At 39.9% G+C, this 22575-nt stretch overlaps 2 protein-coding genes and 1 long non-coding RNA gene across 3 annotated transcripts; 1 reads left to right on the forward strand and 2 right to left on the reverse strand.

Annotated features, from left to right (window-relative positions):
* Positions 1-3702: 3702 nt before the first annotated feature.
* On the reverse strand, positions 3703-4098 carry LOC144648650 (uncharacterized). Its single transcript, XM_078508156.1, has one exon. It carries the CDS (start codon positions 4096-4098, stop codon positions 3703-3705), a length of 396 nt encoding a protein of 131 aa, XP_078364282.1.
* Positions 4099-4520: 422 nt separating this feature from the next.
* On the reverse strand, positions 4521-6725 carry LOC144648652 (uncharacterized). Its single transcript, XM_078508157.1, has 2 exons — positions 5615-6725; positions 4521-5485 (listed from the first exon to the last, which is right to left on the reverse strand). Exons 1-2 carry the CDS (start codon positions 6723-6725, stop codon positions 4521-4523), a joined length of 2076 nt encoding a protein of 691 aa, XP_078364283.1.
* A 7906-nt stretch (positions 6726-14631) lies between these two features.
* Positions 14632-16565, forward strand: LOC144651040 (uncharacterized). Its single transcript, XR_013570248.1, has 3 exons — positions 14632-14703; positions 15201-15317; positions 16373-16565. It is a non-coding gene; the product is annotated as an uncharacterized LOC144651040 (long non-coding RNA).
* The last annotated feature ends 6010 nt before the right edge of the window (positions 16566-22575 follow it).

The following is a 22575-nucleotide window of genomic DNA, read 5'->3' on the forward strand; positions in this document are numbered from 1 at the left end:
GTTTTTTGAGACCAAGAACTTGTCCAACATTTCAGGAAAACAAAGAAGCAGTTGTCTTATGATTGGTCCGCGTTGCACGCGCGATAGATGTTGACAAACAATTGCAAAAACAAGTGCGAATGACTTTTTGGACAAGGGCAAATTTTGTCAAAACGGACAAATCATCATCCTCGGAGACCCAGGGGCAGTTAGTGGGGCAAGGGAAACGCGAAAAAGCGGGTAAAAAATAGTGCGAAACTGCCAGTTACATAAATCAGCATATAAAAGTTCTATTGACTGAAAGTGCCCCTGGGGAAAGATTCTTACCAGACCAGTTCAAAAAGCTCTCTGAATACTGCCTCGTGATTGGGCAGAAAAATCTTTTGTTTTCCCTTTGTATTATTCTGCCCAATCGGCGAACAGCTTGACTGCGGTCCTTTTGTTGTGTTCTCATGCAAACGAAGTATGTACACAAAGCCAGTTCGCTTGCTATATCTGTCTTGCTTTTTAGCGGAGAATTTGCTCGGGAAGGAAAAGTTTCGGCTAGTGCCTCCCCTGGTCGAAAACGTCGAAAGTTTGACGGCCATGCCCGCGGAGAAACGGCGGATTCTTCAGATTGTGGTCGATCGCAGGAATCGTAACACTTGAATGCTGCTTGCGAGCTATTAAAGTTTGTGTGCGATATGCAGCTTGTTGCACTGCTATAAAAATGGATGTTTTTCAGATCTTTTACGGAAAGATTGATGACAGTTTGATGCGAAACTTTTCCAAACAAGAGTATATTTTTCACGAACAAACCAGGCAGATGTGTCAAGCGGCCGATCGCGACTAGCTACGCGTGCAAAGCGTGCAGCAGCGATTTTAGCACTAGCTTTTGTGTACAAAAGGACCGAAGTCAAGCTGGTCGTCGATTGGGCAGAATAATACAAAGGGAAAACAAAAGATTTTTCTGCCCAATCACGAGGCACTATTCAGAGAGCTTTTTGAACTGGTCTGGTAAGAATCTTTCCCCAGGGGCACTTTCAGTCAATAGAACTTTTATATGCTGATTTATGTAACTGGCAGTTTCGCGCTATTTTTTACCCGCTTTTTCGCGTTTCTCTTGCCCCACAAACTGCCCCTGGGTCTCCGAGGATGACAAATCATCAAAGGGGCCGAAGTCCTGCCTAAAGGCAGGACAATTCATGACAAGTCGCATTCCCATGCCCCTCGTAATGCTAGATAACAATATGTTGTTGATTGGCTATTGTGTTTGGCCCAAATTGCACCGAAAAACAACACGCACTCAAGTTGTTGGGATATCGATAGTGTGTACCGTGATCATGATGTTAGCCTGCGTGGCAGGCGTCGTTAGTTTCTAGCGCGCGTATGGGAGAAACGCGAAAGGCGCGAAACTACACAGACGCAGGCTATCATGATGTGACATGGCTCTCACTATCATAATCCAGCCGCAAAATCTTTTCGCGAGAGGCAAAGCATATTTATAAGTGAAGTGTTTCGGCCAAATGTAAGAATTACTATTCTACTGCATGAGAACACGCGTACTTTAAATGCGAATTTTTTTAGATTTTTTACCCGGCCCGTTGTACTGCATATTTGATGTTTGCCCAAGACGGCCGTGCTGAGAAATGTACAGGGATGGCAGAAGCACGTGCAGAGCTATTTTACTAATAATTACACCTTTAGTTTACTTCAAAATGTCTCTGACTTGTCGCGACAATTTTGTTCTTGTAAAAAATGTTATGACATTCAAAACTTGTCCGCTAGTGGGATTCGGCCCTAAGTTTTCTTCTGTTGATAAATTCATTACGGAAATATAAAATTCAAGAAAAACAGTATCGACATAAGCAATTTGAAAAGCTTGCTTGAATTTGTCGACGCATATTGCCTCAGTGAAAAATCCCTTCTGTTTGACTATCCTGCATGTTTGAATACAACAACGCGCGTCTTATTCTGAAACATGACATTCCTAAACGTTAATGTCATTAAAGATGTGAATATTGTTCATCGTGGTGTAAGATAGGTAATGAACGTTTATTCGTTTGTCTCACGATAGAATCGCTTTGAAATGTTGATCGCGACGTTTCGACTGCAGTACTGCTAGTCTTCATCAGGCGAAGAAGACTAGCGGTATTGCAGTCGAAACGTCGCGATCAACATCTCAAAGCGATTCTACCGTGAGACAAACGAATAAACGTTCATTGTAAGTTGTTAGGAGACAGGTGTCTCCTAACAACTTATCTTGAATTTAGTGACCTTTTTCCTGTCGTTGGTTAAACTCTTCGTAAAATGTCCTTGCCGTTTTTTTTGTTTTCAAGGTTTTTCTTCGTACATTATGGACGCCGTACAAAACACACTAACCCGCTCCTTGCGAACATCACACAGAGTATGCGCAAAACAAATTATAAAAACAACAAAACAGTCTTATGTTATTCAAATAAGTTTGACAAGTCACAATGAGTCGCGAAACCGTGAAAAGCGCACGACCAGGCCATTCTGAGAAAACCGCACAATGGCAATAATACAACAAAAGAAAGATATGTTGTTTACGGTCGGAGCCGAGGTTTCACTAATTAGACAGCTTTTGTCCTGCTGGAAACGGGCTTTATATAATGATCCCTCATGAATAATATCATAAAATAAGTCAGATAAATACCTCGAACGTCGGTATTAATCCATATACATCCCAAGGGCCGCAGGCCCTCGGGATGTATATGGATTAATACCTCCGTTCTCGGTATTTATCTCTTACATATCATTAAAGGTCAGATGAACAGAAATTTTAAAATGCCATTTTAACCAACCAAACGCTAAAACTATCCGTTATTGAGTAAAATTAAGAAAAATGTTTGCTTTCCGAGACACTTATTAAAATTTGGTTGTTCAAAAATCTTTTAAAATACATGAAAAAACCATTAAATGAGCTACGTGACGGAGAACACATCTTGAAAAAAAACTGGCAAAGTTTTTCAAGTTTGTTGCTCGTAATCTGTCTTAATCTTCGTCAGCTGAAGCCATCATTGGTTTTTTGCGCTTTTGTTCTTCCTTTGATGTTTAATTACGATTGAAGACTATGATATTGATGTAATCAATTTGAAAATTATTAGAAATATGGCTTCAAATGTCGTGACACTGCTCCTTTAAGCTTCCCATCAATGAACATATTTTTAAAATCTAGCTTTTACCAAAAATGTCCATACATTTAAAACCCGGCGACAGATTTCTTCTAAACTTTAGCAAATAAGCCTCAGAGCTCTCGAGTTTTTTATCAGGACGTATCCCGACCATGCAACTCGCTGCACAAAATGCTGGTCAAATTTTACCTGAAGATGTTTCGCTAATGCATCCAGGTCAACTGATGCACAAAAACCTTATCAAACCTTATCAAACCCTATCAGAAGATTGTTTTGACTCGAAAACGGGAGCGGTACCAGGATTATCATCAACAACTTGAGAACTAGAATAGCTATTTTGCTTAACAAGAACATTGTCAGAGCTCACATGACTGAAGGCACGCCGGTTTGAACCGGTGACAAATTCTTGATCATTTTCTAAACAATTGGAAGCCCCCATCACGGGTTTATTTCGAAACGAGACAGGGGCACTTTTCAGTTTCCCTTGTTTTGACCTTGTTGTTGACGCAAAAAATTGTTTGGTCCAAGTCGCACGTTTGTTTCGAAGGAGACCGCTGGATACAGAAACAGAGGGCGCGCATCATCATCGTCAATCCTTTAAACGCCCAGTGGCGCATAGGGCATCAACAAGTCGCCTCCATTCTTGTCGGTCCTTTGCAAGCCGCGAAGCTTGCCCCCAGGTCAGAGTTAGGGCCTGAAGTTCTGCTTCTGCAGTTCTTCTCCAGGTGGATTTTGGACGGCCTCTTTTTCTTTTACCCTCTGGTGTCCATGTGAGAGCAACTTTAGAAATGCTGGTAGATTCTCTACGGAGCACATGACCAACCCAACTCCATCGTTTCCGTATGAGAACAATACTCATGTCCTCCTGTTCTGTCAATTTAAAGAGCTCGTTGTTGGAGATCTTTTGTGGCCAGAAGATGTGCAAGATTTTTCGGAGACAAGATGTGTGAAAGCTTTGCAGCTTTTTCAAGTCGTGCACAGTCATTCTCCAACATTCAGATCCGTAGAGTAGTACAGAGAGTACACAAGCTTGGTAGATCTTAATCTTCGTTCTTCTGCTGTAGTTTTTGCTCCTCCACAGGGGTCGCAATTTTGCAAAGGCCCCTCTAGCTTTACCAATCCTCTGTCGGATGTCGATGTCAGCCCCCCCCCCCCCCCCCCCCCCCCCCCATCACTGCAGACTGTACTACCCAAATAGGTGAATTGTTGGGTCGTTTCAAGGTCTAGCTGTCCCACTTTGATGGACAATGGTGCTGAGATGTTGACAGGCAATACTTTTGTCTTCTGAGGGCTGATATTAAGCCCTACCTGCCGAGAGAAACTGTTAAGAGAATCTGTTAAGCCGGTCAGTTTTCTCCTGCATGTCACTGAACAAATGGGACAGCAAAGCAATGTCATCGGCATAATTCAGGTCCTCCAGGACAGTTGATAGTGTCCAGCGTATTCCTTTCCTTCTGTCTTCAGTAGCTCGAGACAGCACCTAATCGATGACAATTTTAAACAGTAGCGCATAATATAACGCATCTCTGTCGAACACCCGATTTGACATGGAAGCTCAGAGCCTCCAACCGAGCAACAAAAGTCAGTGTAGAATTGCTTTATCACTCGGACAATGTGTGCAGGTATGCCATACGCCCTGAGGATACTCCATAAACTCTCCCTGTGCACGCTATCGAAGGCCTTCTGAAAATCGATAAAATTGATGTACAGTCCCCTCTGCCATTCATGACACTGTTCAATGATGTTTCTCAAGGAGAAGATGTGTTCTGTGCAGTCTCGGTCTTTTCTAAAACCGGCTTGTTCCTGTCGCAGCACTTCATTGACCGCCAAAGAAAGACGTTTCACAGTAACCTTACAGTAGATCTTACTTGGTAAGGATAAAAGAGTGATACCCCGCCAATTATTACAGTCAGACAGTGTGCCTTTCTTAGGAATTGGTATGATGACTCCTTTGCTCCAGTCACTTGGTATCCCCTCACCATTCCACACCTTAGCAAAGAGTGGGAGTAATATCTCTGCTGCAAGCTCTGGATGACATTTAAAGAGCTCAGCGTTAAGCTGGTCCTGCCCAGGTGCTTTACCTTTCTTAAGGTCTTTAATGGCTTCCACGATCTCTTCTTTAGTGGATGGTTCAATACTAATGTCAAGGTCTTCCTCAGCATCCTGAGCAGCAGCTGGCTCCTCTGGGACCTCCTTGATAAGTACTTTCTGGAAGTGTTCTACCCATCGTTCCTCCTGTTCCTTCTCAGTTGTTAGTAATGCCCCTTGCTTGCTGCAGATAGGTGCCTTCCCTCTCCGTTGACCTCCACATATTTGCTTGGTGATTCTGTAAACTGTGCCTTGCTCCTGTTTCTGGGCAGCAGCCTCTGCTTCTGTTGCGAGGTTCTCAACAAATCTTATTTTGTCTACTCTAGCTGATCGCTTCACTTTGGCATTGAGTTTACTGTACTGAGCTTGTTATTTCTCTTTTAGGCGAGTAGACCTGGTCCCCATAATTTCACCCTTTGCTCTTTTCCTCTCTGCAATAGCATCCCAGGTGTCCGCACTAAACCATTCTTTGTGGGATTTCTGCTTACAACCAAGGGTGGATGTGGCAGCAGTATGGTAAATCTTGATGATCCTGTCCCATTCTGATGTAAGTGAGCCTTCATTAGCTGTTCCGGTGTTTTCTTCTGCAAGAGTCTCAAACCTGTTACGTAATTCTATACAGAACTGGTTCCTTGTATCATAATTCTTGAGCTTGGATACATCAAAGCGCCTCTGGTGACATGTGGTTTTTCTAGAGCGCAGTAGCTTCAAGTGAACCATAGCAGTAACAAGATGATGATCACTCCCAACGTCAGCGCCCCTTCTCACACGTACATCTTGCAGGGATCGTCTCCATTTCCCATTGATGAGAAGATGGTCAATTTGGGACTTGTCACGCCTGTTTGGTGAGTTCCAAGAGATCTTGTGTATGTCCTTGTGCGGAAATAAGGTGCCTCCAATTACAATATTATTCATACCACACAGCTCCACCAACCTTGCACCGTTGTCATTTAAGATACCATAGCCATGTCCTCCCATGACCCTCTCATTGCCTGTGTTGACTGTTCCAACCATAGCGTTCAAATCACCCATAACAATCAGGAGGTCTTGTGATGGAGTATTTTCCACTTCAGCTTGAAGAGTTTCATAAAAGATGTCTTTTTGCTCAGGATCAGCATCATTTGTTGGAGCGTAACACTGTATTACAGTCATCTTCACTTGCTTCCCAAAGAACCTCGCTCTAATTAACCTCTCGTTGATAGGCTTCCACTCAAGAAGTGACTTCTCCACACTCCTCTTCAGGATGAGAGCTACTCCTTGCCGGTGGAGGTTGTCATTTCGGCCTGAAAACAAAATTGTTTCACCGCCTTGCGTTCTCCGTGTACCAAATCCGGTCCATCTACACTCACTAATGCCAAGGATGTGAAGCTTGTTTTCATTCATCTCTCTGGTGATCTGCGCGAACCTTCCAGTGCTAAACATTGTTGTTACGTTCCAGAATCCTAGTCTTGTCTTTGTCTTGGTGCTCAAGGCTCCCAGTCTCGCAGCGACAGCTTCCTGTTGGATTTCACTGCCGCTGGTCATTCTAGCCCGTGAAGGCTCTGAGTTCCCTCGGTGACTAAAAGTTTGAAGATTTCTTGTTGGTGTTTCCGTGACAAGATTTTTTTTACAGGGTGAGGTTGTCAGCCTCACGCCTAATCCCCAACCTGGAGGGCCAGGAGGCTGGTTTTAGTCAGGACCCTCTCCTAATGGCCTGTCCGGCAAGGTTGAACCTGCCAGGAGTATAACTCCCAGCGGCATATATAGCCCAAAAGGATCATTAAGCCGCGCAATCCATCCCACCACGTCAAGGTAGCAGCCTCAAAAGGGATGGGGAGGGCGCGCGCAAGCACGAAAGAAAAAAAAGAAAAAAAAAAAAAAAAAAACAAGCTCTCCATTTATTAAATTTTGGAGCTATTGTGTTTTCATTCTGGCGAATAAGCGACCAATGCATTAAAAGAAAACGGCCGGTGGCCCAAAGGTGCAAGATAGGGCTCATTTGGACATCCTTTGTTGTTCAGTACTGAGACAATTTGAAGGGTTTTGGGAGGTTGAAATGTTTCCCACTTATCTTTGGCTTAAAAAAAAATGACGATCCGGCTGACAAATCATAACAAAACTCATCAAAGTTGCTGCTCCGTTGAATTTTAACAATGAATCGTATCCTTTATTATTGAGGCATGACTTCATAAGACATCGAGTCTTAGAAACATTTTATTTGATTCCCAAGAAATGTTAATAAAATAGCCGGATACACTCCAAAAATAAATATATGTTTTTGCTAGATAATCTGATTTGTTTATTGCATAGCTGAAGCGAGTCTGAAAACGTTTAAAAGGCTGCTTTCGAATGTAAGGAAGGCCATACACCACAGCACGGCAAATGAAACATATTGAGCCCCCTGTGCAGTCGAGCAGAACTGGTGTAGACATTCACATAACGCACCAAACCTTAGTGGGGCGTATGACTGTTGAAACATGCTCGGTTTTTAGCGTGTTTTATTATGAGTGCATCATCTAAACTTTATGTTCGAGGATAAAACAAGCAAACCGGCCTGCTTCTTTATGAAAACAACAATCTAAGAAAACCTAGAGATTCGTGACAACGAGCACTCAGATGTTAATGGGCAGTCGGAGCCAGCTAAACACATTAAGAATCACCCAAATCATAAGTTCTCGTGGGACTTTCTATAATGAATAGAAGAATAAAGGAAGCGTTTTACATCGCACGTTTCCATCCAGACCTTAACAAACAAGTCCAATCATTTGACCTCATCTTGTACCCATGGGAACAGCCCAAGGGCCTGTTTATATGAAAGAAAGTTGTCCCTGGTAGGAGGGTTACCCTCTATCGCGAGCCAACTTTGGCCGAGCGTTTATATTGGCCGTTCCGAGGTTGCGCAGGGGACTGGGGCGAGTTTTTAATTTTAAGCAATCGATAATCTGACTCCATCACATAGAAGAACTTGGTGAGATTGGTCATTTGACCAAGTTTGACGCTTTTAGGATGAACAGAGACGAAGTTATGGGTCTTGAAACATGGTTAAAAATCCATACAAACGTCTCTTATTTTGAGACAGCGTCCCCCAAAACCATATAAACTCTTAAATTTTTTTTTATGATTTTTGTGATACTCTTTAAAATGGGCAGACATAGTGTTTTTCATCTTAGTTTCTTTCAAATAATGGGTCTTTGGTAGGATTTTACAGCTGTCACAAAATTGATAAAAATTTTAAGAGTTTATATGGTTTTGGGGGACGCTGGCTTACAATTAGAGACGTTTTTATGGATTTTTAACCATGTTTCAAGGTCCATAACTTCGTTTCTGTTCATCTTGAAAGCATCACACTTGGTCAGATGACCAATCTCACCGCGATCTTTCATGTGGTGGTGTCAGATTATCGATTACTTAAGATTTGAAACTCGCCCCAGTCCCCTGCGCAACCTCGGAACGGCCAATGAGAAAGTTGTCCCTGTTGACCGAGACAAAACTTGGCCCTCTCGGTTCAAAAGACTGGCGAGAGTTGTTTTGAAACATCTATTATGGCTGCTAAAATCAGGAACGCTGAAACTTCGACCGAGACCACATTTTGGACAAAACTACCGCGACTTCGATTTCAATTTATCTGCAACTTTGTTTTGGCTGATTGTAGCGTTTGCGCATGCTCCGTATGTGTCAACTTGTCCCTGGTAGGCGAGGCAAATAACTCGACCGTTATTTTACTCATATCTACTTGATAATGAACTCAAGATGAGTTCGAAACGTCGTGGCTTATTTTCGCTTATTTTTATACTTAAACTGTTTATATGGAAAAAAACAGTTGGCTACAAGCTTAAGTTTTCCCTTTTTGTGTGCCAAGTTTAAGATTTCTCGTCTGTGTGCAAGTCTAATTTTTCGCGTCTATGTGACAAATTTAGTTTTTACGTTTGCGTAAAAAAAATAGTTTTCCTGTTTTAATTTTGTGTCTGTGTGACGTCAAGTTTTAGATTTTCGCATCCGTGTGACAAGTTTAGTTTTCCTGTCTGTGTTCAAGTCTAAGTTTTTACGTCTATGTGACAAGTTTAGTTTTCCTGTCTGTGTGCAAGTTTAAATTTTTGCGTCTACGTTACAAGTTGAGTTTTCCTGTCTTAGTTTTTGCGTCTTTGTGACAAGTTTAGTTTTCCTGTCTGTGTAACTAGTAGTGTTGTTTTCGCGTCTGTGTGTCAAGTTTTAGCTTTCGCATCTATTTGGCGAATATGGTTTTGGCGTTTGTGTTGCAGCTTAGTTTTTCGTTCGTGTTACGAATTTGTATTTTTCTAGCTTGTGGGACGAAGTTGATCGCTGGTATGCCTTGATGGGGTCTTCTTATACCCTTAATTGCTTTGTCCCTCGACGGGGTATTTCGAGGCTGCTTCGCGGTTGACTTTTCCCCGTTTCCGTTTTCTTGGCACAGGCTTATTTGTCGTTTTTCTTCCATTGTGAGCCTAGCCCTTCTGGAGGCAAGCTCATTATGTTTTTGTGCCAGTTTGGGAACCGCTTTATACTTTAAACTTTTTAAAAAGGGGGAAAGTCACGCGTCGCAGGCCTCTTTCGAACCCCTCTTTTCGAGTCTGTGTGTCGAGTTTGGATTTCGGGTTTGTGTGAAAAGTTTTAGTTTTCCCATCCGTGTGGCGATTTTCGTTTTTCGCGTCTGGGTGACGAGCTGTAGTTTTTTCGTCTGTGTGACAAGTTTGTCTATTTGTCTTCGTGTGACGTGTTTAGATTTTGTGTCTGTGTGACGCATTTTGTTTGTGTCTGTGTGTCGCTTGTGTCTGTGCGATAAATCTACTTCTCGCATTTCTGTGACAGATTTGGTTTTTCACGTCCATGTATGATGTTACAAGTTTCAGTTTTCGCGTCTGTGCGTTTTGTTAAGTTTTGGTGTCTGTATGGCAAGTTTATTTAGCATCTCCGGGCTTAATTTTTTGTTTATCTTTTTCCCGTTATACTGGAATTGTTCTAAATTGTCAGCAAAATTCGTTTTTTGAGTTTTGGGGAGAGCAACATGTTTTGTGTACGCATTTGCTACGTTTGGGCTATATGTCTGCCATTTTGCTTCTGAGAAGTAGCCGCCGTAGGGCTCGCCTCTTCCCATATCTTATTCCAACCTGGGGCGTTTGGGAGTGGGGGCTCCCAGTGGGAATTTATTACTATTTTTGGCATCCCTTGATAATAATGGCAGCCTAAACAACTTGTTGAAGAAAACTTTTTCAAGAAATCGAAGAAATTTACGGGCAATATTAGTTGACTAAGTCAGTTATGATAAACCAGCATGTTTTCCTCTGAGATATTGCTCTTGGCCTGCAAATGCAAGTTGGTGCCCTCCAGTTCGCTAACGAGTTAGGTTGTTTCGCCTTCGCCTAAAGTCGTTTCGCTAACGAGCTGTAGGTCGTTTCGCTAGCGTATAAAGTTAATACCCTGACGTCTCTTTCAGTTCTTTTTCATCAACAGAGAAACAAAGCTTCTTCATCAAAAGAATAAGACAATCAAACCCACGCTCTTGCCGAAAGACAAACTCGAATTGCTTCAAAAAGTTAAGCTTTAAGTCTAAACTTTAAGTCTTTTTACTGAATTTGCATTAGCCGACCCGAATTGGTCGATTGTTGAAGAAAAGCTGGGTGAAATAGACTTTTGATCGCGTACACGTACATGTTGATAATAAGATCACAATATTGTCAAAATATTGTTTAAAAACTGTGTAGCGCAGTCTGTTGATCACAAAATAAAGTTAGAGTTTCGTTTATGCGCTAATTTTGTAAATAAATCCAGACGTTATATGAATCTTCATAATAAGTTAGCAAAACATTTCTCCTCGCCTGGTCACACAACAGATGACATGATGGTGTCTGTTGTGCGATCAGGCCTTACGAACATCAGAGAAAGACGCAGCGCGGAAGGCCGCCTGATCTTCAAATGCCGCACTCTACAGCCGCGCGGCATAAACATTGACTTTGCTTTTATTTAAATGGACTCAGTTAGCGCGCGCGCACGCAATGTTGCCACATTCAAAGAAAATGACGCGCGCTGACTTTAACGGCTATTTTCCACTGATGAAGGGACAGAAGTCCCGAAACGTCTGGATTTATTTACAAAATTAGCGCATAAACGAAACTCTAACTTTATTATGTGTATACGTACATGTACTTGTCTACAATGTTGATCAGTCTTTTATGTTACGCGGAGGGCTGCCGGGACTTGACTTCCAGCCCTTTTTCGGACAAACATGGAGACCATTTAACTACGGTATGTTTTAAACTGTTTACGTCGCTGAATTTGATGTCATCGTCAAACTCAACGGGTCTTTAATGCGGATTGATTTGTCATTGTTATGTTCTATTAGTACATATTAGAAAATATGAATCTTCATAATAAGTTAGCGAAACGACCTACGGCTCGTTAGCGAAACGACTTCAGACGTGGGCGAATCGACCTAACTCGTTAGCGAACTGGTCGTTAGCGAAACAACTCGTAGGCGAAACAACCGGTTACCGTTGCTTTGTTAGGCAATATTCAGTTAGTTATATAATATATAGAGCAATGCCTGAGTTAACGCGCGCATGAGTGGAAATCGGCAAGCGCACTACGTTTTGCTCAGTGACCAATTTACACGCCAAGATTCACATCAAATGAAAACTTTTAGGCCTCTGCTTAAGTTCTTCCAGGCGCGATATTTGAAAAAACTAACAAAGGGCCAAACCTATTATCTTTATAGGGTGCTGTACGACCCACTATTGCATTGACGGAAGTTTGCAAAACTCTTTCTCATCGTTGGATCATCGTTGGATCTTAAAACAGAAATCTAGTGAAAATAGTGCAAAGGAAAATCGTTATACATCATTTTATGTTAATTTTTGATCGGCTATATGTTCTTGGCTGCAATGTTAAGACTTTTAACGTCATTCATCACAAATAGGACCGAGTGAGAGTTCCACATAGAACGTGTCAAGTCGATGTTTTAGCTTGTGTCAGACTTGTGCTTCTTTTTTTCTTTTGTTTTGCAAAGACGCTGAACTAGCACCCCTTGCAACAGAGAAAAGCGGTCGCTACAGTTTTAAATTAGGTGTTTTTATAAACGCTCTTGTTTCTTGACCATTTCAATTTCACCAAAAATAAAATACAAACAGCGGCAACAAACATAACACATGGAGTACGCCAAGTAAATTATAGATTTTTTTCAGACCATGCGCAGTCCATGTGTTATGTTTGTTGCCGTTGTTTGTATTTTATTTTTAGGTGTTTTTAGTTTTTCCCAAGCAGTTTTATTTTTTATATCATAGATACTGAGATTTTCTCACGAAAAACGATTGCGTACAAATGATTCGTAAAATGCAGTGGCCAATAGGAAAGGCGAACTATGAAAACTCACTAGTGAAAAAACGTCGTTCGTCCAATCACAATCGCGAACGACGAAAAACAACTTGTGAACAACACCGTATCGCCATTTTGATTCTCGTCGTAAACACCGGCGACATGGCGGAGACACGTTTAAGGTTTGTTTGTGTCTTTAACGGCTCCACTGAGTCGTTTATATTGCAGAACAGGAAAACCAAAACACTAAAAAGAAACCGAAACAAGACGGCCTTGTTGTCACAACGTTTCTTCAAACAAAAAGAGAAACACGAAGCGGGATAACCGAAATTCCTCCTGCCGAGTTGAATAAACCTTTGAGTAAATTCGCACAAAGGAAGGACAAGAATACAAGCCGTCTTCACTCCGAGAGATTGTAGCGAGGTTTGATTCAGATGATGACTAAGACACTGCAGGTTTGTCCTTGGTTTTGGCAGACTGTTTTCTTGATTTAATTTGGTAAAAGTTCGCTCGAGTTCGCGTCGAGTTATTCAGCGTTTAGCGCTGTTTTGTTCTGTTAAAACATTGAACTGGAACTTGCAAGTTTTGTACAAGTCTCAGTCAGGTTTTTTATCAAAAGTTGTTTCTGTAAAAATTGTGAGAGTATAAAACTGACGTCTCATTTCTTGTGCTACTTCATTAAAGATGTAATTTTGAAAGACAAACATGTTTTAGCTATTTTAGTTTGTGGCAGATGAATGGGTTTCCTAAACACGCGCGTAACTGATAAAAAGTCGAGCGATTTAATTTGCTTTTCAAAAACCTCAGTATCTATAAAATAAACAAATTACACTATGGAAAATGCTTTGTACGATTTTTATTCACTCGTAGAGTTGTATCAGAAAACTCACTCGTTCGCTACGCTTACTCGTTCGTTTTCTGATACTACTCAACTCGTGAATAAAAATCGTACGCGCGCATTTTCCATGGAGTAATCTCTATTTAAGCGTCCGAGTGCTTATTTTATTTTTGGTGCTCAAGGTACGCTTTATACTGAAGAAAAGAAGCTTGTCAGGGACAGGGGGCTGTTTTTGTTTTCAAATCAAACTTGAACAGAGAGAAAATAAAAGGTATTCCTTTTGTATTTTCTATTAATTCAAGGATCAAGGTGAGGATTCGACAAAAATAAATTGAACTATCGCAGGCATTTCCTTTTAAACCCTTCGTTTATTGTTTTAAACCATGATTAGTTTGACATAAGTAACATGATATTCCAGTTTCCCAGTTTCCCCTTTGTCTTGGATACTTGGCTTTCTTTGAACAACCTTGTTGAATCTGCAAAAGAAAAAAATAATTAAGCCTTTTTCTTGCAATATCTCCTTAATGGGCTTTGAAAACTATGTCCAAAGACTAAAATTTATACCATTACTTATCTTACCCTTGGCAGCTTGTCATATTACGAGAAACTCGAAGATTTCTGGGGGATAATCTGACATTCTTTTTGACTTGATATCGACAACTTTCTGCTCATCAAGCAATAAATTATTACAAACTTGTCAGTAATGTAAACGTGACGTCCTTCGATAACTTCCAATGTTATTAAAGGAATTTCTTAATTTCTTGGTTCCCTCTTCTAGCTGTATTGTTAGCTATTGTTAACTTACGCTTAAATGAGAACGATCTTTCTCGTTGTGTTCATTGGTTCGTCGTCATTGTGTAAAGATACGATTTTTTCTCAATAATAGAAAACCTTGCAATCCACTCTGCTTTTAATAATTAATGTTAGTTGTAATTAAGGAAAAGATAATATTATTTAGCAACCCTTTTTGCAGTGAAATTGTGCAAGAAAATGCTCCGAAATTTTACTTTTACAGGCTTTTTAGCATAATTTCACTTAAGACCAAATGAAAAAAAAGAACTTTCAGTTTTTGGGCAAATCATGGGCGATTTCTTGATAAATTTCGAGAAACTTGTTGGCTGCTTTCCTTCCTTCCACGACATGTCAGCATATGCGTCTTAAAGAACTTGAACGTCGAAACTTTGGAGAGTCATTGTTAAATACTTCATGGTAGATGGACTCAACACAATTAAAGGAACACTTTCAGCCTGTGGCAATTCGATTGGGCTGGGACCGATTCCCTTTTTGCGCTTGCAGAGATCCCGCCCAAGCCAAATCAGGAAATAAAAACAGGAGAGAATAAACGCCAGTTTTACGGAGGTGGGGAACGCAAACCAATCTCTTTTCTTCCGCTTTGTACATTGGTAACATGTTCTAAGGTGTCTCGAAACAGTTTTTTCGAGACCACACCGAACATTTTAATCAACTTTTTAGCAGTCATTCATCTGAAAGATATCAAAGTTACATATTGTGTAGTTTTCGATTCGTATCATTCCGATCAAGGGAAGATTTCTAAAAAGCTGATTGAAAACGTTAGGTGTCGTCTGGTAAGAAACGGTTTGGAGACACATAATTTGCTTCGAGTTTATTCTGATTGGTATATGCAACATTATTTGTGAGTGTCACTGATTGACTCTGGATGATGATTGGAAAGCTGTCTATTACCCAGCCAATTGAGTCAATTCTAATCAAGAGAAAATGGGAAAAATAGATGAATAAATAGATGAATTTTGTTTCAAGCATTAAACATTTGTAAACCTCGGAGGAATAAAATATCAAGTAATCCAGTAAACTGAAATATGACTTAAAATTACTAGGATGTGGATGCTTGGATGTGCTCGAGGGTTATTGTGCAAACGACCAACAGTTGTGCCACGCGCCGGACCATGCAGATTACATGTATCGGCATTGTACAGCAACTTGCGGACTTTGTTGTAAGTTTGTGTGTTTTGTTATTTTATTGATTACTTTCCAGGTTTTATTCTAACCCACCTATGCAGCCTAAAGCTTGACAATTAGGTAAGGACCATTATTTTTTTGGAAGTGGGGGGGGGGGGGGGTATGAAAAAAAAAAAATACTGAAAAAATGTTTGCAGGCCTAGAAAGACAAAATAAATTGTTTCCATATAACAGAAAATAAAGTGCATTTCGAAATAAAATGTTTACAGAGGTGCATAAACTAAAACAAACTTTGCAGAGGAAAATTTTTCATACCCCCTCTCAAAGAAAATAATGGTCCGTCCCTTATTCTAACTGATATACAAGGCTAAAACGATGGCGACTGGTACATTTACTCATTATTCTTCGCGCACGAAAGGGCACAAAAAAACTACAAAGGCTTATAAAAACAAACATATTGGTTCTAAAAGCTCCAAAACTGGCATACGCAGTGTTGCTAGTTTAGGAAAAAATTCCGGAAAAATATTGCTTTCTATGTTGTTATTGGATTTGTTTGGTAAAATGTACAGCCGCCATCTTTAATTCGAAGACTTTGCTGGTACAGCAGGACAGTTATCACTTGTTAGTGTTTTGAAGTCTGCCTGCTTGACAAATTGATTAATAATACTGCAAGAAGAAAGAAATGAACTATAAAGGCTTTTAGGATCGCGAACAATAGTCGTAATGGTTGCATAGGATGTGCCACTTAAGAGCAGGATGAGTCCCCCCCCCCCCCCCCCCCCCCCCCCCCCATGGTGGGCGACTCTAAATGAAGCAAATGGGGATGCTCGGCCGGATGATTTTTAGCCGGAGAGACGCGTGGAAAGATGTGTCACGTGAAACTATCAGAACACCTCATTCTAGATTTTGATCACGAGAATGAGAAACGCACATACGCACATACGCGTCTCTGTTTAAAAATACATGTGTACACTCATTAGTGAACCCAGTAGTCGTCCCGCATTCGCAAGTCCTCAACATTATTTAATTGTTTTTTGATCTATTCTTTTTTCCATTTCGTTGTTTGTTTTTTGTTCATTTATTTTGTTAGACAAAAATCCTTGCCACTGTCAAGATTATGACCCTGGAACCTGTGCTTACTATAAGGGTCAGGGAAAGTGCGGCCCGGGCTCAAGTTTCGACCAAACCATCACGTACTGGTGTCCTAAAACGTGCGGCCTCTGTAACTGTGACTGTTAACATTAGCGCTGATTGGTGAGATTCCTTCTTTATGCTAGTCATAGCCAGAATTTAACCGTATTCGGACCGGGAGAGAAGGGGGTGGAAGGGGAAGGGGAGGGGTGGAGAGGGGACCTGAATCCGTCTGCGCGTACGTGCGACTTGCTAGTGTTTCCTGATCGATAATAAAATCCCAGATGGCGGATCCCATATGGCGGCTGTTTGAAAATCCTGACTCAGTTCCCAAGTCACATGACACGATCATGCTTTGAAAATGTATCCTTGAAATGCTAAAAAGAAAAAGCCGTTCTGAATAAGATTAACAGCAGGGTGCTAAGAGAATAGATTGCCGACCATATATATATATTCTTTAAACTGCAAAACTACAAAACTGGCAAGAGGCAGTTAGCTGTGTCTTGTCCCTTTATTCTTTTAGTCTTCTGTTGCAAGGAAATCACTGCAATTAACATATCATACCTGCACCTGTTAAAAAGAGGAATAAAACAACGAATCAAATCAGGCAGCTGCACAAATGAGATCTCTAATAAATTAAAGCGATTATTTTTATCATCATCGTAATCATCATCATCATCATCATTATTATCATTATTATTATTATTATTATTATTATTATTATTATAATTATCATTATTATATTATCATTGTTATTATCATTATAATCGTATCTATAACAAAATTCTCCTTTTTGATTGGTTCTGCGCGCGCCTATTTGTCGCGTAATCGGCGTGCGATCACGTGGGTATCCAATAACAGGTATCCAATTTGAGCAACTTCAAATTGGATACCTGTAATTGGACACCTACGCCATCCGCGCGTCAATCATGCGCATTTGAATGGGTTTTTTCTTGCTGTTTTCTAACTTTTTGTGCAACCAACTGAATTTACCTTTGACTTTTCCTCGCCGAAAAGGTTCCTAAAGACTTCCTAACCTCGAATTTTGTTATTGACACGATTAATTAGTAATTGGACCTCGTGTCGTACAATTCAGAGAGTAATCGTGCTCGTAATTTCATATCGGCCTCGCGCTGCGCGCTCGGCCGATTTCGAAATGACTCGCCCGATTACTCCCTAAATTGTACTCCACTCAGTCCAATTACTATTACTTATTGTTATTATTATTATTATTATTATTATTATTATTATTATTATTATTATTATTATTATTATTATTATTATTATTATTATTATTATTACAAAAACATCTAGGCGCCGCTCTGGGCTCTCGAGCTTATCTCGAAGAGTATGTCGATGGAAAGGTTGAGGAGTGGGTGAGCCAGGTGGTAAAGCTAGCCGAGTATGCCACATCAAACCCACAGGCGTGCTATGCGGCATTTACCTTCGGACTACGCCACCGCTGGACATATTTTCTCAGAACACTTCCTGATATAGAAGATCTATTAGAGCCCCTGGAGCGTGCTATTGCAGATGTATTAATACCATCAATCACTGATCACCACTGCACAAAAGAAGAGAGGGACCTAGTGGCACTTCCAGTGCGGCTAGGGGGGCTTGGACTTATTAATCCAAGCCAGGATGCAGCGTCCCAATTCAAGGTGTCAACCAAGATCACAGCGCCCCTAGTCGAGAAAATAATCGCACAGGATCATGAAACACCGGCTGATACTGCTGTCAAGACACTACAGCAGTGCGTGCGAAGAGAAACCAACGAAGCGCTTCAGACTAGGCTTGGCAATGTCAGGGAGTCTCTACCTCAGAAGACACAACGAGCCATTGATCTCGCAACCGAGAAAGGTGCTTCTAACTGGCTCACGGTCCTCCCATTAAAGGACATGGGCTACAACCTGAATAAAGGCGAGTTCCGAGATGCTGTAAAGCTCAGGTACGACTGGTAAATTGACGACAAGCCGACAGTGTGCGTGTGCGGTGACGCCTTTACAATCGATCATGCAATGATTTGTAGGAGAGGCGGATTCATAATTCAGCGCCATAATGAACTCCGTGACCTCGAGGCTGACCTGCTTAAGATGGTCTGTAATGATGTCGAAATAGAGCCCGTCCTTCAAGAACTGACTGGAGAGAGGCTACCAAGCGGCGCTAACACAACGCCAAATGCTCGCCTAGATATACATGCCCGGGGGTTTTGGGAGAAGCAGAGATCCGCGTTCTTTGATGTGAGGGTGTGTCACCCCAACGCGGATTCCTACAAGGACCAAACCCCCAAGCAGATATACCGTAACCATGAGAATGAGAAGAAGAGGGCTTACGCAGACAGGGTTCTTCAAGTAGAACAGGGAACTTCCATTGGTGTTTACATCCACCGGAGGAATGGGCGAGGAGTGCAAGAGGTATCACAGTAGGCTTGCAGAATTAATCGCCGCAAAGAAAGGGGAGGATTACGCAACAACGGTGTCTTGGATCAGATCAAAAGTCTCATTTGCGATCCTCCGATCCGCCTTAATCTGCCTAAGGGGATCAAGAACTGTAAAGAGAAACAGGAACATTGACATTTATGATATGGACTTTCAAGTAGAGAATTCTCGTACTGCAATTTAGATCGAATATTTTTTTTTTTTAATATATAGTTCTTCTTTTATTATTGCTCTCGAAGTCGCTTTTACTATTTTTCTACATTTTTAAAGACACTGTTTTTATTATTATGTAAATAATATGTTTATATATAAAGTTCTTATTCGAATAGTCAAATCATTGTAATTCTTTTAGAAACTGGTTAATAAAGTTTTTATATTTTTATTATTATTATTATTATTATATTAATATTAATAATTAATATTATTATTATTTTTTAAAAATTTTTTTTTTATTATTATTATTATTATTATTATTATTATTATTATTATTATTATTATTATTATTATTATTAGCTACACTTGTAAATTATACTTGTGAATGTTTTATTGAATTGACCCCTGTAATGAATTTAAGCCAAAATATTAAAGATTTGTGGATATTAACCCTATCCAGATCGGGAAGGAGCTGGTAGGGCTGAGTGACCGACTCCATGGACTTTAAATTGTATACATTTTTCTATGTTTAAATACCACCAAAACTCTTGAATTACCCTAAAAGAACAATTTGGTATGATATATCTTGAAAAGACATATTTCACGAGACTTGATGACCTGATTTCATGACAACCACATACATTTTTACAGGCACTTTTATTCCAGCTTTGAAATTTTGGGCGTGCTAATTAATTAATTATTCACCTTGTATCAGTGACTTTTATATTTTTAGAACATTTTATTGTCCTTATATTGGTTTTGATTTGTTTAATGGTTTTCTGACGTCAAGGAAAAATCAAGCAATCTAAGATGGCGAAACGAAAATGCTGGTTGCTGAAAACGATTTTTAAACGTAGGAAACCATCTAAATTATAGCTTGATCGTATACTTTCTGCAATGACTCGTGTAATAAACCTCCTTGAGAGATTTTAAGCTCTTGATATCCCTCTAAATCTTTTGGAAGACACAACTCGGTGATTTTTCAGAGTTCTTCACTAGACCATACCCATATTAAGACCTAGAAAATGTGTACTTACAATATCCAATGCCAAACATAAGCATCAACAGAAAAACTCCACACTTGACATACATACCTGTCGAGGGAACATTCATAAACATTTGTTAATAAATTGATTTTACTTTTAGTTTTAGTTGGAACTCAAAGCTACAGAACGAGTTTATGGCAAAGAAGCAAACACGAATTATAAAACCACAGATTTACTCGGGCGACTAGTGTACATACAACAGTCTTCGCACGAAAGCCAAAAAAACTCAATCACACAAATCCAACAATACCCATCAAAATTAAAAACCGATACAAACTTCCATACTTAAAAACAACGTTCCTAGCAAGATGAAATGTATTTTATTAATAACGGTTGCAGGAATGGCACAGGCTTTGCGTTAGAATGGCCAAGTCAGGACCCCTTATCTGGATCTTCTTGATAAAGACGCAATAACAGAAAAACATTGTCTTGTTATGAATATAAACAGCAGTCATAAGGACAGAGTATAGTAGAACCGATATGCGAAATGTTAGAGAAACAAACCTCGGTGTTTCTTAACAGATGAAAACGAAATAGAATTACTGTAATACTTACTCTCAAGAGAAGTGGTTTCTTCAACAGTCAACTTCACCAAACTGATCTGCAACCTGTAACGTTCTTCTGGGCAATGATGTTAACAAGGAAAACTGTCCCATTTTTATGCTCTAGGTCTCCATGGAAATCCTTCTTCTTGGCAGAACTTACCTTTTCTGCCCACCTTTTTTGCCTACAGGCAGACCCACTGACGCCGACCAATTTGGATACGTAATTAAACCTTCTGCCGAAACTTCTACCGACTTCTTTGTCTTCTCTGCATAAGATTTGTATGGTTAAAATCAATTCCCAACTCGCATAATGTTCTTTTGCTTAAGGACAGAACGAAATAATAGCAACAAACTTACTTTTTCTAATAACCAAGGATTTTACAACACATATTTAATGAAAAAAGGCCAACTTGAATTTCAAAATACTGATTTTTTTTCTTATCTTGCAGTTCTTCAAATTCCAGCTATAAACGGAGCGTTGAGCCGTAATTAGCTAGAAACTTCTGCTAATTTCATTCGCCTGAGCGTGCACTTAGTAATTCATGACCACACTCATACTACCTTCGGGCATGCGCAGTTTATATTACTGAGTATTCAATAAGTTGTTTTCTCATGTATTCACAAATGACATTCGCGTGATATTTGCTCTGTTTAAGAATTCTCCGTTTATGTGCGACATTCTTTGTAATTTTGTATGTTACAGTGGACCGAAGCATCGCGCGTTATGAAACATAACAACACCTCTGAAACGAATAAACAATTCATTTAAAAAATGAGGAGGCATTTTGCATCACATGATGGAAAGATATGACATTAGCCTAAATTTTAATGCCAATTTATTTGACTTGTCAAATTTATGGTGTAGGCAACGATAAGAAAATAGTTTAGCAAAATCCCAAAATGTATCCATAACTGTTAAAATGCTTTGTTTTTACTCGTGTTTTAATTACATGAGTGCGCAGTCAGTAATTTCCCTAATACCATATTTATATTAACCATCGGGCAGTTTTTCTTCATTTTCAATGCGTTATTTGTTCATTTATTGTCCAATTTAAGGCCGTGTGGATTTTGTTCCCTTTGTATTCCTGGTTGATGTATAACAAATTATAGCTTGCTTACAATGAACTAACTCTTGCACCCATAAGAATTGTTTTTTAGATCATGAATTTTTCTAATTGATGCGCAATTACGAATTATTTATACCAAGATATTTCTTGGGAATTACATAGATTGTTTGTTACAGTAGATAGGTAAACTGTACTGAGTATATTCAAAGCTAGGAAACAAAGATTCAATGGCTGACGTTTTAACACCTCATAAAGAAACACAGATCAGCACCGTTAGACCTAATAAGCTAAAATTGACGTTTTAGTGCCTCTTCAGATGAGTTCAATGAGTGGGCTGGCTCAATAAGTTGATATTTCACCCTTGTTAAAATGCTGGCTGGTGAGATTTCGGCACAAATCACCGCCAGATCTCGGCAATGCGGGAACAGAGCTACGTATAATCATCGATGAAACATTTGGACAAGAACGCGTAACAATTGAAACGAAAATTGTTCAACACCTACAACAAGGGTGGACAAAAAAAGTGTGCAAATAAACATTTGGTGTCAGACTTTACGGTCTTCAAGTGAAACAGCGAATCGAAATACATTTTATAATATAATATATAATATTATATTATATCTTATATCTTATATCTTATTCAACACCTAACTTGAAAATGAGCGTCGAACGGTCGAAACGTCGTTCAAATTTCTTAGCGTTCAATTTTATTATACAGTCAACTTCCAAAAACTTGTTGATTCGAATATAATATATATAATATTAAAACGGTAAGTTCTGCCGACATGCAGAATTTCCATGGGCGGAATACTGGCCTCCATTATGCAAATATATTAATTGTTTTCACTTAGGGCCTCTCCAGATGAGCACGGTCATCTGCGATCATCGTCTTGTTCCCTATTGATGTGTTCAT

Source organism: Oculina patagonica, chromosome 4, assembly GCF_052425735.1.
Source record: "Oculina patagonica isolate OP01 chromosome 4, crgOcupat, whole genome shotgun sequence".
In the NCBI taxonomy this organism is placed as follows: Eukaryota; Metazoa; Cnidaria; class Anthozoa; order Scleractinia; family Oculinidae; genus Oculina; species Oculina patagonica.